Below are 15,693 nucleotides of genomic sequence, written 5' to 3'. Positions count from 1 at the left end.
ATTTAATGAAAACCAAATAGGAATTCACAAATATTATTTCATGTAAAAATATATTCAAATGCAAAAGTACATTTGATCAAAAAAAAAAAAAAAAGATTCCTGAATGGGCAAAGGTTTTTCCCCATCCCCACTTCTTTCAGCCTTCCATCTCCTGTAATAAAAAGATCATTTTTCTTTATCATATTCTTTTTAATTCTAAAGATTCTGATCAGAGAAAGAAATAATTCCACAAAATTCATTCACCAAAAATTATTTGAAATCCTAATTCATAGCATAAATAACACTGTTAATAATAAGCTTTATCATAATACAAAGTAATCTTTCCAAAGCAGAATGTCTGTGTTATATTTCTAGCTTAAATGATCTTGTCAGAAACTGATGACCTCCTACAATAGTTCTACAGAAAGTTTTTTATATTTATATGCATACATGTGTTTGTATATATATGCACACATACAGAAATAGGAAACTGTGTGTCAAAAATATACACACTTCCACCTACATATATACCTGCTGAGATATAGTAGCTGTAATTTTTATAGGCAGCTCAAGAAATCAAGGAAATATATTTATTCCATGATTCCCCCCAAACCAAGCACATAATGTATAGTATTCCCAAACTATTTTTAGTTGTTGTGTACAAATTATGTGGAAAACTAATGAACACACAAAGATGGGAAAGGGGAAGGAACTGAATCATGGTAAAATAAGAATAATAAAACATTTTTCTATTTAAAATGCATTTAGTGAACTTGACACATTGCCCTTCATTATTAAACGACTTAAAAGACTTTCCAAGTATTTGTCTACCTATCTTGAATCAATTTCATCACTCAGATTAACTGACTCATATAATATTACCCAAAAGGTAATGTTAAATGACTACAAGCCCACCAGGGCATATGAAAATGTGTGTATAACACACACACACACACACACACACACACACACACACACACACACACTCTGCATATCTAAAAGTTTAGTTATATTTTCCAGTTGAACATAAATATGTAGTATAATAAATAATAAAATATAATTATCCTTTATTAATAGTTTCAAGAAAGGTAGGATCACAAAAATGAAACATAATTGATGGCTGGTAGGTGTAAAAAATATCTAAAATTAGTTTGTTCTACTGATTTCATAATTGGATGGCATATTCTACTAACAGAGCAGCAAGGGTGCAAAGATTGAAATTTAAACCCTAATTAAGCAGTAGTTTGACAGTTCTAATGTCCTGTACCTGCTTGACACCATGACTCAGTAAGCAATCTCAAATGAAAATTAATACCGCGTATAGTATAATCTTAGTTATAAGTAACAGCTGATCGTGTTTAGAAAATGAAAACCTCAAGTGTTCAAAAATGCTTGTGCTCACCAAAAACAACAAAAACTTCTATATAGTTTTATTCATTCAAGAAACAGCAATTTGTAATAATAAAAAATGGCTTGTGGATTCACTTACAACATCTTGATTACTGTCATTTGATCATAACACAACTGCAACCAACCCGGCTGCCATGTCAGCTTCTCTTCAGGGGCTAGGTCTTTAGTCATAAATCAATGAAATGACTAATTCAATGACTAATGCTTGCAGCCATTCCAGTTTTTGCATCTTACAAAAGGTCAATATAGCTACTCAATAACACAATAGACTTATCTTTCAAAATGCTTCCTTCTTTTCTGGGGTTGAAAAATAACACATTACCATTTACATTTAGGGTGAACTTCAGTAAGTAAAGTGTTCAATACTTCTGAAATGGTGACCTGCTAAAATAACAACAGTTTTAGTCTCCTCTTGTGGACAAAGTCACAAACCTCTCCTCTCCTCTTTCTTGATGGTTTAAAATAGCTTTCCAGAGCTAAAAGACCCATGAAAGTATTTATTACTGTTTCCTGCATCAGTCTTATTTGCTATAGTAACATTACATATTAATCTTAAAAAATAAAAGCTTTTTATTTTGCTAAAGAAGCAACTAATAATGCAAATGGAGCTTAGATGTAAACATTACCAAAAAACAAGATGCTAACACAATTAAAAGGATTTAGTAGTTAAAATGGATTTTAACTATTTACATCTGCTTTCAGTGTTATAAATGATGAAAACCTAGTGTTCATATCCTTCATAATAAAAATTTATTCTGCACTTTAATACAAAGGCTATGTTGCATAAACAGAGGATTTAAAGCTGTAGCAGAGTGGCTGAATGAAAGGAAAATGGCAATCTTTCTGGCTCCAGTAGATGCCATTCCCTATCACACAATATTTCCCACTCATAAATACATGACAAATACTTCCTCAATCATTTTTTACGAGCAGGGATGCACAGGGGGTAGTCAATGGCTAGCTTGAGGGAAAATAGGAACAGCAGGCGGCAGAAACTGTACAGAAAATGGCTATGTGGTAAATTCTCTTCTGGAACATCACTCAGTTACCCAGTCTTTGATCTTTCAGCTACAATTATACTAACTTCCACAAGATCTGGATCCCTCCCAACCCTCCCCCCAAGACATACACACACCAACCCCAAACCAGATCATTAGTTATACATAAAACCTATTAAGATTTGGTTTTATAAAATAGGATCATTCATACCTCTACATTATTATAAATTAAAATTTGCTATTTAGACAAGAGTTTACTTTCAATTGCCTATAACCATATCATCATCACAACTGGTCTCACAAAAAACATGGGGTGTCTGGCGACAGCTAAATCACAGACTGGCGTCTCCTAAGCAGTCTGTCTACCATTAGGGTCTGGGAAATGGTATTTACTATACAATTAGAGCCAGGGAGTTCTACCTGTAATCATCCAAATACAGGTGTGAGAAGCCCCTTTGGGCAAGGAAACTGACTCATCCCTTTTCATGTAAACTTTGATGTCTGTATTGTTTCACAGAGCCTCAAGAAACCTTACCATTCATACCACAATGAGAAGATTTACTAACTGAGGTCAAGTAATAAATTTTAAAATTCATTCCTAAAGGTAACAATTTTTAACACATTAATCATCAAATTCATAAGAATTTGAAAGGAGACAGAACTGATTATTTTAAAGTTAATTACCTGATGGAGGATACTGACCAGCCTGAATGAAATCTTCATGTTAAATTCATGCTTTTTAGAACATTACCAAAAAAGAGGCTAAATTCAGCTTCCTATCAGGAACACAAAATGTCTTATAGTAATATCAACAGGGCATTTTTAGTTGCAGTAATTTCACAGAATTTATTCTAATGATTTATTGGAGTTAACCATCTGACATTAATTATTGTTTTGGCTTCCAGTCTATGAATGTTTATTTTTCAGTTTAAAGCCTTCTCACTCTTTGATATCATATGGAAATGAGAATTTTTAATGGAAAATTGAAACCATGTGCATCTAAGTACTTAATGAAGTACAGGGAGAAACAGACAATATATTTTAGGAGAATTCAGATATTTTGCTTTGGATAGTTTTGATTTGTTTGTATGGCTCAATAGTATAAAATACTTAAGAGTCCAGTGAGGCAAGTCAAAGTGAGTGGTATGCCAAATGTGGACATGCCCACAGGTACATGAACATATAATTTTCTGAAGTTATCAGTGATAGTAACAAATCTTGTACATTTTGGTTACATGCCAAAAATGACAATCAGTACATGAATGCATAGTTTTTACTTCGATGTACTTTTAAAGCATTTGAAACAGGTACTGGTCTTTCCCCACATACAGCCTTTTTTTTTGTTTTTAAGCATTCAATTTAGATTTTAAAATTCATGCCCAGCTACAACGCCAAGCGGGTATTTTAAAGTCACTTATAATATCAACACAGCTAGAAATTCCTAGTGTAAGAAGTTTTATTGTTGTGACTACATTTATTCTCATTTTGCAATGGAAATAATAATGTCTAATAAACTTACATTTGATAAGTAAATATATATAATTCGATATTGCTTATTTAATTCAGTTTTTCTTAAGTTCTCTAACTATAAGTCAATTAGAAGACTCATCTGTGAAGGTAAATACCAAGCACAGCTTTCTCATTCATTTTAAACTTTTTAATAATAAGGAGAAAAATATTAAAATTAAACATTGCCGTTAAGTACATGTATGTGGGTGTGTGTTTGTGTGTGTACAGAGATGATGTATCTGGGTACATCTGGTGAGGAAAAACTTACCATTTGTTTTTCTTTCTAATGTAGTCTTTTTCAGAAAGATTAACCAAGTAGACCATTGGTTTTGAAGTCAAAAATAAGTGTTTATTCAACACTTCAATCTAAAGTGGGAGATGGAGAAAGAATCCCTTTTAAAAGTTTGGTAAATATGGAGTAAATCACTGAAGAATGTGAAAGTAAACATTCCTTAAAACAAGTAGGCATTTTCATTTTTATAATTCTTGTTTCCAAAAGATTAGTGGTTATGAAATATCATGAATGGGGGAAAAGAAAAAAATAACAAGCCCAGGAATAAGCAATCACTGACAAATAAAAATTTAGATATAATGGTAGTGTAAAATAATGACAGCTCTAATTTGTTCCCTAGCAAATCAAAGCAAAGGCAGTAATAGATGGCATGATATTTATAACTTACCTCTTTGTCATTCCAATCATGATAGAAGCGAACAGGTTTCTTTTGATCTATAACCCAGGATTTTACTTTGCACATTATATCCTACACACGATTGAGAAAAAGGTAAATATATATGAATAACTAAACATTTAGATACTAAATATTAAAATAAAAAGTTTTCAAATTTTCAAAATAAAAATAGATTGTTTTAATGAAAGGGGGCTAGGTCACACAAATAATTATTTTCAATATCTCATTTAAAAACCAAACACTAATAAAACATTGTGGCATTAAATTTTTAATGTATAAAATGGACAATATTAGCAAAAATTAGTAACAGCCTGAAAAAATGTCCAGACAATTCAATTACATCAAAGACTAAATACAAGAGTTACTACCATTTCAATATTACCTAGTGATGCCATATAGAAGACAAACATGCTATTAGAAAATGGAGTGAGGGGATATACTGAAGAAAGACTAAATTATATTTTTCCCCTGAGAAGAAAAACAAACAAGACAAAATTGAGCCTATTATCGATGATCCAGCCTCCAAAATATTAAATCAACTGACCAAATCCCTTTTTATTTTAAATTAATTTTTTGCCAACACCTTCTCCCTGCCCACTTCTCCCGCAGCCGCACCCCCAATACCCCCAACTCCCCCACCCCCCCAACCTGCCAAAGCCTCCATTACACAATGGCAAGAGCCCTGCACTGGTGACCTCCAACCAGCTGCATTCACTTTCAGAACATCTCTCTCTGCTGGAAATCTAAAGGCCTTTTAGTTAGCAAGCTAGTGTGCATTCAGAAGGAGTAACTGCAGGAAGAGCCCAATGTGCTTTGTTTCTCTGGCCTTTCTTCACAGAAAGATTAATCATCTGTGAAATGGAAACGGCAAACAGCAAGTGACACAAACTGAACCCTTCAAGCCTTTCCTCATCAGTTTTGTGGTTCTGAATCTAAAAGCTGCGTGTGGCAAGGTTCTCCTTACAGGCAGGTGTTAATAAAAGGCTCTGGGGTCTGAAAGGTCAAATTTAGCTCTTCCAGAAGAAGTGCATTTGAGAGTCATCTGGGTTTCTGTTGTTGTTATTAAAGATAATTTATGGATATGTTTTAAATATGCATTTCTCAAAATTTATTGTAACACAATTATTAGTAATCAATTTCCTGGATTTTTTTTCAATGTATTTTACTTTACCATAATCAGTTATTCTTCTTTAAATATCCATTTGTATAAATTATCTCAATATTTAGTATACCTTCCTTCCAAATCTTGCTGTTACCAACAGGAAAAATAAGGAAAAAGCCTTATATCCTTAGATCCTGATTTGAGACCCTCCAGGCAAAGGACTTCCCACAGATTTTAACAAGGAAGGGGCAAGCTTAAAACTTTTAATGAAATCTAACATGTTCTGCTTAAGAATAATCACTTTTACTCTTCTATAACTGAATTTCACTCATAAATGTTTAAAAGTGGCTAATGTAACACCATTTCCTACAAGGAGAAGATCAAAGTGCTATATTACAAATGCATTATGATTAAAAAAGCCCTGTGCAGCCTTGCTATTAACTGTTCTTTAAACCCTAAAAGGCTTCCCATAGATCTCACTTGGCACTGCATATACAACCTTTGACAAGTAATGTAGACCATTTTTATTCATTGCCTAAAATTGTAGGCAATTATGTGCGTCACACTGGCCACCTGCAAATTCTGAATGCCTGCTCTAGTTGTCAGTGCAAAAAACTAATGTCGGAGGGGATTAATCTAGGGGGAGAGAGTCCTCTTTAATGGCTCCAGCAGGTGAAATGGCCCAGCTGGTTACTATGATGAGTGGCCAGAACAGCTTATGTAGAGACACGCAACAAGATTATACAAAAGAAAGAAAAAACAGTGGTACCATCTTATATTTGGTTCCATTAGTTTTTTCAATTAAAGAAAGAAAACAGACAAAAGAAAGCCAAACAAAAAATAGGGGAAGAAATTAAATTTTAATCATATAAAAAGTATAAAATACTTCTGTAACTATAAACATTTTTACAAAACCTCAGAGCCTCAATAAGTGCTGATCACCAGTGAAGGAATTTCAGTATTTCTCTTTCATTTTAAATTAACTGGACCATTACTTCAGATATAGAAATCTTATCACGAAAGCATTTTGGCATTTGTTTTTTCTCACATTACAAATTATATTACAAATTAGGAGCACTCAAAAAATTTTTTGCAGTCAAGTTTTAATTAAATAGAATTCACTTATAATCAAAGTTCTCGAACAGCATAGTATTCCTTAAAGCCACATTCAAATATTTTTAGAGAAATTTATATATTATAACCTAGTTTTTGAACAGTTGAAATAAAAACATTTTGTACTCAGTGCTCTCTTAATTATTCCCACAAAAGATTTAACAGCCAAGAAAAGACAACTTAGATTTACTAAAAGATGTCAGTTTTGTTTAAGACAAATCAAAAATAGATTTCTTTTCAGATAAGATTATCTTATATAAATGATCAGTATATGGTATAGTTTCAATGTGCTCTTTTTCTTACATAAAGTAAAAATTAATTCTAATTTTAGCAAAAAATTAAAAGATGTTATATTCTTTATCGGAAAAACTTCTAAACAGATGAAAGAAAACATTTGGACTTGTTTGGATATAATACTTATTGGTTGACTGAATTTATTTCCTTATGTTCATATATATAAATACCTATATAAATAACGATGGTTAGAACAATAAAAGGTTCCAGTTAACTGAACTTGGTTAACTGGAAAAAAAATTGAATACCCAATGCATTCAGAAGTTGCCTTAGGTTCCATATTTCTTTACTATCATTATATAGAAATACAGATGTAGGGGTACTAAATTGGGCTGTTTTCATAACTTTAACAAATCTCTCATTTTCAAAATAAATTCTGTACATTATAGAGATACATAAAAATTCCTGGTCATTTGAACTTTTTGGTTAGACTGCAGTTACATGAGTGGACTAATTCAAGAGGTAACAGTATAATGCTTAAGCATGGGAATAAATCCTAGCCACTTACCAGGTCTGTGACCTACTTCATTGATAAAATGCAGAGGATGAGATCTACCTCCTAGGAAGTGTTGTGAAGATTGAAAGAGATAATGCATATAGTGTTTAGCACAGTTCTTGGCACAGAATGAATTCTCAATAAATGTGAGTAGTTGCCATTGTTGTTATGATTGCTGAAAGATTAAATCCCAGTGATCTACAAAATGGCAATATGTTCTCTTGGGTGCTCCTTTAAAGCATATGTACACTTTTCCATCTGTATAACTGTTCACTAGTCCTTTTCTTCAAATTTCTGAGTTACTAAAAATACTAGCTTTTTTCATGAAATCTCAAGTCAGGCTTCTAATCTTACCATTCTGCAAGAACTAGCTCTTGCTAAATGACTATCTTTTAACTGCAAAGAAACTTAACCCAAACTCACCTTGAATACCTCACTCTTCTGCTTTGACTCTTCTTACTCAGAGCTTCACATTTCAAATTAGAAATGCTCTATTTTCTTGATATATTTTATTATTGTTATTGTTAACAGCAACTGTAATGTATTTAGACTCAGAGCTTCATGCGTGACTTGCCTAAATTTCCACAGCTAGTAAGTGGCAGAGATGAGATTCAAATTCAGGTCTAAGTGACTTGGAAGTTCATGTTCTCTTCCATACCCTGGCATATTTGTCTTCCTTACTGCTTTTATAACTGTTCCTTGTTTAGCCTAGACATCCCCCAAGGTTGTTATTCAAAATCCTCATTCTCATTCAGGCTATCAGAGAAATTCAGTATTCTTATTTTTATTATTTGGGTACAATAGCTGATCATTAATCCATGTATCACAAAAATAGTAATTTTTCTTTGCAGACAATTACATAATAATCCGGTCATTTATTATATATTCCTAAAATACTAGACTTCTCTATCTTGGTATCTTCAGTTCCCATAGCAGGAATTATTAACCTATGATCCATAAATAGATTTCAGGGGTTCCTTACCACCCTGAAACTGTACATAAAGTTCCGTTTATGTGCCTTTGAGGGAAGACGGCACATAACTTTCAAATGCTTTTCAAAGGGATCCATAATCCAAAAATCCAAGAACCATGGCTGTTAGTGACTCTGATGGCAATACTCAAATGCCCTACCAACAGCTAATTAAGTAAATGTCCTAGGTCCAGGGACTCCCAGACCAGAGGTTGAGACACTGACCCAAAACATGCTTTAGCCAGACCTTGCACTGAAAATTTCCCTATCCTGTCCAATACTGTACTGATAAAAATTCTTTTATAATGTTTATCTAACATATTCCAGTTAAAATCATAATAGAGATGTTGGAGAATATTATATATTAAACATATCATTATTCTAAAAGAACTACTTGCTTGAGGGTAAAAAAATGTTTAGAGAGAAAAATATGGGACTTGTCCTACTAGATATTAAAATAAACCATAGAACTATAGTAATTAGAATAGTATGACACTGGCACAAGAAGACAGATACAGATTAGAAACAATCTAAAAAGCCAGGCATGGTGGCTCATGCTTGTAATCCCAGCATTTTGGGAGGCTGAGGCAGGAGGCTGGCTTGAGGCTAGGAGTTTGAGACCGTCTTGGGCAACATAGTGAGACCCCATCTCCACAAAAAATAAAAAAATAACTGGGCATGGTGGTGTGTGTCTGTAGTTCCAGCTACTCAAGAGGCTGAGGTTGAGGGGAGGATTGCTTGAATCCAGTATGAGGCTGCAGCAAACTACGATCACACCATGCACTCCAGCCTGGGCAACAGAGCGAGACCCTGTCTCCAAAAAAATAATGAAAGAAATAAACTTTTTTTTTTTTTTTTAAAGAAAATCTAGGCCGGGCACAGTGGCTCATGCCTATAATCCTAGCACTTTGGGAAGCCAAGGCAGGTGGATCACCTGAGGTCAGGAGTTTGAGACCAGCTTGGCCATCATAGCGAAACCCCATCTCTACTAAAATAAATAAATAAATAAATTAGCTAGACGTGGTGGCAGGCACCTGTAATCCCATCTACTCGGGAGGCTGAGGCAGTAGAATCACTTGAACCCGGGAGGTGGAGGTTGCAGTGAGCCGAGATTGCACCATTGCATTCCAGCCTGGGGGACAAGAGCAAAACTTGTCTCAAAAAAAAAAAAAATAAAATAAAATCTAAAAAGCCATTAATTGGAGATTTGCTAATTAAGTTGTGGGGCACTGATACAACAGAACACTTTGTAGCCATTAAGATGAGATATATCTATATGTACATTTGCATGGGAAAATGTCCAAAATATACTGCTAAGTGATAACAGCAGGTTTAGAACAATGGAATATGGTTAAGAATATGGATTTTGGCCATATTCCTCAAGATCTGAGTTCAAGTCCTGGTTCTAACACTTTTTGGCTGAGTAATTTTGGGGAAGTTACCTAACCTCTCTCAGCTTGTTTCTGTAAAACTGTATAACTCCAATAAAATATGGTGATTGTGAAAATAAAACAAGAAAATACATGTAAAACAACTGGCAAGTTCTAAGCACACAGTAAATACTCAATAAATAATAATATTTACGGAGCTGGGCACGGTGGCTCACGCCTGTAATCCCAGCACTTTGGGAGGCTGAGACGGGCGGATCACGAGGTCAGGAGATCGAGACCATCCTGGCTAACATGGTGAAACCCTGTCTCTATTAAAAATACAAAAAATTAGCCAGGCTGGTGGCAGGTACCTGTAGTCCCAGCTACTCGGGAGGCTGAGGCAGGAGAATGGTGTGAACCCGGGAGGCGGAGCTTGCAGTGAGCCGAGATGGTGCCACTGCACTCCAGCCTGGGCAACAGAGCAAGACTCCGTCTCAAAAAATATATATATAAATAAATAAATAAATAAATAATATTTATGGCAGAATGCACAGTGTGATTCCATTTACGGTTCTGAAACTATATATAATATATATAAATAGACATACTCAAATAATGAAACTGGTTAGATAACACACTAAATAATTAGCAATAGAAATCTCTAGAAGGTTAGATGCCAGACAGCTTTTCCCTTTCTGCCTTCTATTTCAAACTACAACATTTAAAAAAATTTTAACCAATAAATATCATTGTTATAATAGGAAAAAAATAAGGTATATTCACAGGGTAAGGAGAGAGGGGAAACTTCATCAATTCTCTGCCCACCATCTGTAATCCTAAAATTTGATGGCTAAATGGATAGACTTGGTGGTTTATCAAGGTGACTCACTCTTATTCTGTAATAATTATAACTTCCAAGCTATACTTACCTTCAGGAAAATCTGCCACCACAATTCTAATGCTGATATCCAGATGAACTGACTTATGCTGGTTAGGTAGCTTTAACAAAGACAGCCAACAATGCACTCAGACTACAAGAATTAGGGCAAGGCTTCCGGTTCAAAACAGTCGCTAGAAGTCCACTAATACAGCATCCTCCAACTATTCTCTTTAAACACCCGAAATTGAAGAAAAAAAAATCAAACTAAGCTTTCTCTTATAAAATAGACCTCCACTGTGTATTCTATTAATGACATTTGGGATCTCTCTGAATCACAGTATTAAGCATTTGTTGCTCTACTAGATAAATGCTGCTATTTATGGAGGCTGGAGTACTGATCCCTGGACAACATCTTTCTATATACCTGAATGACTGAAACTCCCAGAAAAGGATTAGGCAATAATGAACAGAACTAGCAGTAATGCTCTACATGACTATGGGTGTATGGGGGTGAGAGGGACCCCCCAAGAATTAACACAATAGGCTAATTCTAGCAATAACTTTGGTAGAATACATGCTGCCAATTGTAGGTTTTCAGTTATATGATTCACTGAAGTAGACAGTAAGACCACCCCCTGAATATAATGTTTCTGGCCCCTGTCTACAATAAAGTGGCAACCAAAATGGACATCAATTTACTTCTGAGGTATAGATCTCAGCAAAGGATCTGGCCATTAGTAAAGAGAAGAAGGCAACTGTCCCTATGATTCCTGAAAATAAGTTTGAATGCATTTTACCATGTTTGAGGAAGGGTCTGGAGGTTGTGGGGAAGCCAATAAATCTGATTTTAATAAAAGGAATACTGATAATTCATGGAAAGTAGAGTCATAGAAAAAACACATCTTTAAAAATGACTGAGAAACAAAAAAACCTCAATGAATTATTTGGCATACTTAGTAGAATGCAAAAAGATAAGAGCATCTATACAATAGGAGCAGATGAACTGACTTATGCTGGTTAGGTAGCTTTAACAAAGACAGCCAACAATGCACTCGAGGTCACAAAAAGATAACAGTGAAGTTAGAAAAAAATGGATGAGATATATCTAGAGAGTTGATAAAAGTACAAATATTTTTAATGAAACCAAAATCAAAGTAGGAAAATAAAAGTCCAATCTGGAGACACGACTGATATGGCAGAAGATAATCAATGGTCTATAGGTCAATCTTGAGAAGGGAATATACTGAAGTATAACATACACTCAATATAACATATCTAAGTGCCCAGATGAACTACCAGAGAATGAACACATCTGTAATTATCACTCTGATCAACATATAGAAGATTATTAGTAGTAGAGTTACAACGTTCCACTCCTCTTCAGAGATAATCACTACTTTGGCTTCTTTGCATCACAAATTAGCCTGTTATTGAAATATTACTTTGTATCTGGCTTCTTCTGCTCAGTATTATTTGTGAATTTATCCATGTCATTTCATGTAGCAGTATTGTGTTTTTCTCTGTGGTATAATATTTCACTGTAGGAATATTGCACAATTTATATGTTCTACTGTTAATGGACATCTAGGCTATTTACACTTTAAGGCTATTAGGAATAAAGTTGCTATAAACATTCTTGTACATATATTTTGGTAAATTTGTGCATGCATTTCTCTTGAGTATATACCTAAGACTGGAATTGCTTGGTTGTAGGTCAGGCATTTATCCAAACTTCATATATTGCTAATAAATTTTCAAAAGCAGATGTACTAATTTACACTCCCGTCAGCAATGTATGACAATTTCATTTGCTTCACATTCTTCTCAACACTTGGTATTGTCAGTCTTATTAATTTATAGCAAGTGTATGGTATCTCACTATAGTCTGAATTTGCATTTCTGTGGTGATTAATGAGGAATTTCTTCTTTTGTGAAGTACTTGTTGAAGTCTCTGCATATTTTTCTATCAGGCTGTCTTTTTCTTATTTATTTGTAGGAATTCTTTGTTAGATGCTGCAAATATCTTCTTTCTCTGAGGAATGGTCTTTTATGTTCATGAAAGAGATTCATCTATAATTTTTCTCTCTTACATTGTAAGATTTTGGTATCAGGACCATTCTGACCTCACAAAAGTGTTTCCTCTTTTTCTACTGTTTAGAAGAGTGTGATTGAGACTTTATATGTATAGTAAAGTCATCTGGGTCAGGACTTTTCTTTATAGTAAGGTTTAAAATTATGAGTTCAATTTTTTCAATAGATATAAGACTATTTACATTTTTCATTTCTTTTTACACTCATTTTCTTAAGCAGTCTTTTAAATTTGCCCATCTATTTTCAAAATCATTGCCATAAATTGCTTATAATATCCCCTTAGTAGCCTATTGATGTCTACAGAATCTACAGTAACACATTTTCATTCATAATGCTAGTTTTGCTTTTCTTTTTCCCCCTTCACTAGTCTTGCTAAGAATTTATATTTTACTAGTGTTTTCAAATGACGAACTTTTGGCCTTTTTGATCCTTTTTATTACGTGCTTCTTTCCTATTTCATTAATATTTACTTTCATCTTCATTGTTTCCCTTTATCTAATTTCTCTGGGTTTCCTTTTATTGTTCTTTTTCTAACTCCTTCAGAAGAATACTTTCAGATCACTGATTTCACCTTTCCTTATTTTGAGACATATACATTTATGACTAAATTTATAGAACTTGAGTTTATACATTAGAAAACAACAAATTTTGATATATTGTATGTTCATTATCATAAACTATTTTCTTTCCATAGTGATTTCTTCTTTGAAACATGACATCTTTTAGAATTATACTGCTTAACTTCCAGACATTTAGACAATTTCTAGTAATCTTCCCATTATTGACTGCTAAGTTTAATTCCATAGTGTTCAGGTAATATATTCTTTATGATTTCAATAATTTGAAATTTGTTTATTTGTTGTATAGCCAATGAAATGGTCAATTTTGGTAAATGTTCCATTTGTACTTGAAAAGAATGTACATTCTACTGTTGTTGGGTGTAGTATCCTATATATGTCAATTAGGTCAAATTCCTTGAGTTGTTTAAATCTTCTATATTCTTTACTAAAATTCTGTCTGCTTATTCTATCAGTTACTAAAAGTATTAAGATTTTCTTTTACTACTACAGTTTTTGTTTTATTTTGTCTTTCAATCCTGCCACTTTTTGCACTATGTGTTTTGAGGTTATATTATTATGCATATACAAACTTAAGTTATTGTGCCTCCTGGTATACTGAACATTTGGCATTATAAAATGCCCCTTTTAACTCCTTTAAAGTCTACTTTGATATCGTATACTACACTAACTTTTTTGTTGTTGTTAGGGCTTGCACAGTATATTTTTCTCCATTCTTTGCTTTCAACTTTTCTGCATCTTCAACTTACAATGGTTCGTTCGATTTAAGATTTTTTACTTTACTGGGACATAACCGCATTGTAAGTCAAGGAGAATTTGGACCTATGATGGTTTAGCTTATGACTTCTGGGTTTTATGATGGGTTTACTGGGGTATTAGTGCTTTTTGTTTTGACATACAATATTTTCTTTTCTTTTTGAGACACAGACTTACTCTCTCACCCAGGCTGGAGTGCAGTGGTGCAACCTCGACTCACTGCAACCTCCACCTCTCAGGTTCAAGCCATTCTTGTGCCTTGGCCTTCCAAGTAGCTGGGATTACAGGCATGTGCCAAAACGCCCAAATGATTTTTGTATTTTTAGTAGAGACAGGGTTATGCCATGTTGTTTTCTTGGCCTCAAGCAATCCACCCACCTCAGCCTCCCAAAGTACTGGGATTACAGGCGTGAGCCACCGCACCAGGCTGACATACAATATTTTCAACTTATGATGTAACCCCAACGTAAGTCCAGGAGCATCTGTATTTAAGGTGTGTTTCTTGTAAGCAGCAGAGAGGTGGACTTTTAAAATCCAATCTGACATTCTTTGTCTTTTTTAATTTTTTAAAAATTTGTTGGAGTAAAATACATAAAACATAAAATTAGCCATCTGAACATAATCTAGTACTAAAGCATTTCATACACTCACAATGTTATACAAACCACCTCTATCTAGATCCAAAGCATTTCCATCACTCCAAAATAAAGCAATGTATTCATTAAGCAGTTTCTACCCATTATTCCTCCCCCTAGTCTCTGACAACCACCAATATGCAGTTCTGTCTCAATGGATTCGCCTATTCTGAACACTTCATATATATGGAATCATTCACAATATGACCTTTTGTGCCTGGCTTCTTTCACATGGCATAATGTTTTTGAGGCTCATGCACATTGTAGTATCAGTACTTCATTCCTTTTCTGCTATTATGAATATTGCCACTATGAACATACATGCATATATATTGTTTGAGTAACTGTGTTGGGTATATACCCAGAAGTAGAATTGCTAGTTCATATGGTAAGTCTATAATTAACTTTTAGAGAAACTGTCAAACTCATTTTTTTTCTTTCCCCAGAGAAAGTACATTTCTTTGAAGTTTTATTTTTAACTGACACATAATAACTGTATATGTTTATGGGGCACACTGTGATGTTTTGATACACGTACACTTTGTGTAATGATAAATCGGAGTATTAAGCATATTCATCACCTCATACATTTATCACTACTTTGTAGTAAGAACATTCTTCTGGTTATTTTGAAATATAATCTTTGTTTTTTATTGCAGTATTATAACATTTTTACTCCACTACCCTCTCTTACCCTTTCTGTATTATTGTCATATATTTTAACTGAACTCTATACATTAAAACATGTTATCATTATTGTTTTGTTTTTACTTTTTATTTTGAAAAAATTTTAAACTTACAGAAAAGCTGTAAGAATAATAAA

At 33.7% G+C, this 15,693-nt stretch overlaps 1 protein-coding gene across 3 annotated transcripts in view; it reads right to left on the bottom strand.

Annotated features, from left to right (window-relative positions):
* OLA1 (Obg like ATPase 1) overlaps positions 1–15,693 on the bottom strand; it is a 184,066-nt gene that overhangs the window by 47,125 nt on the left and 121,248 nt on the right. For all 3 annotated transcript variants that reach the window (XM_032755341.2, XM_032755340.2, XM_058441004.1), the window contains 2 exons: positions 4,577–4,657; positions 4,165–4,262 (listed from right to left, as the gene is read on the bottom strand). In XM_032755341.2, the coding sequence (XP_032611232.1) occupies positions 4,165–4,262; positions 4,577–4,657 (179 nt within the window). The remainder of the gene's footprint in view (positions 1–4,164; positions 4,263–4,576; positions 4,658–15,693) is intronic.

Source organism: Hylobates moloch, unplaced genomic scaffold (genome assembly GCF_009828535.3).
Source record: "Hylobates moloch isolate HMO894 unplaced genomic scaffold, HMol_V3 SCAFFOLD_1, whole genome shotgun sequence".
NCBI classification, from domain to species: domain Eukaryota; kingdom Metazoa; phylum Chordata; class Mammalia; order Primates; family Hylobatidae; genus Hylobates; species Hylobates moloch.
This window is presented reverse-complemented; position numbering and strand designations above follow the sequence as displayed.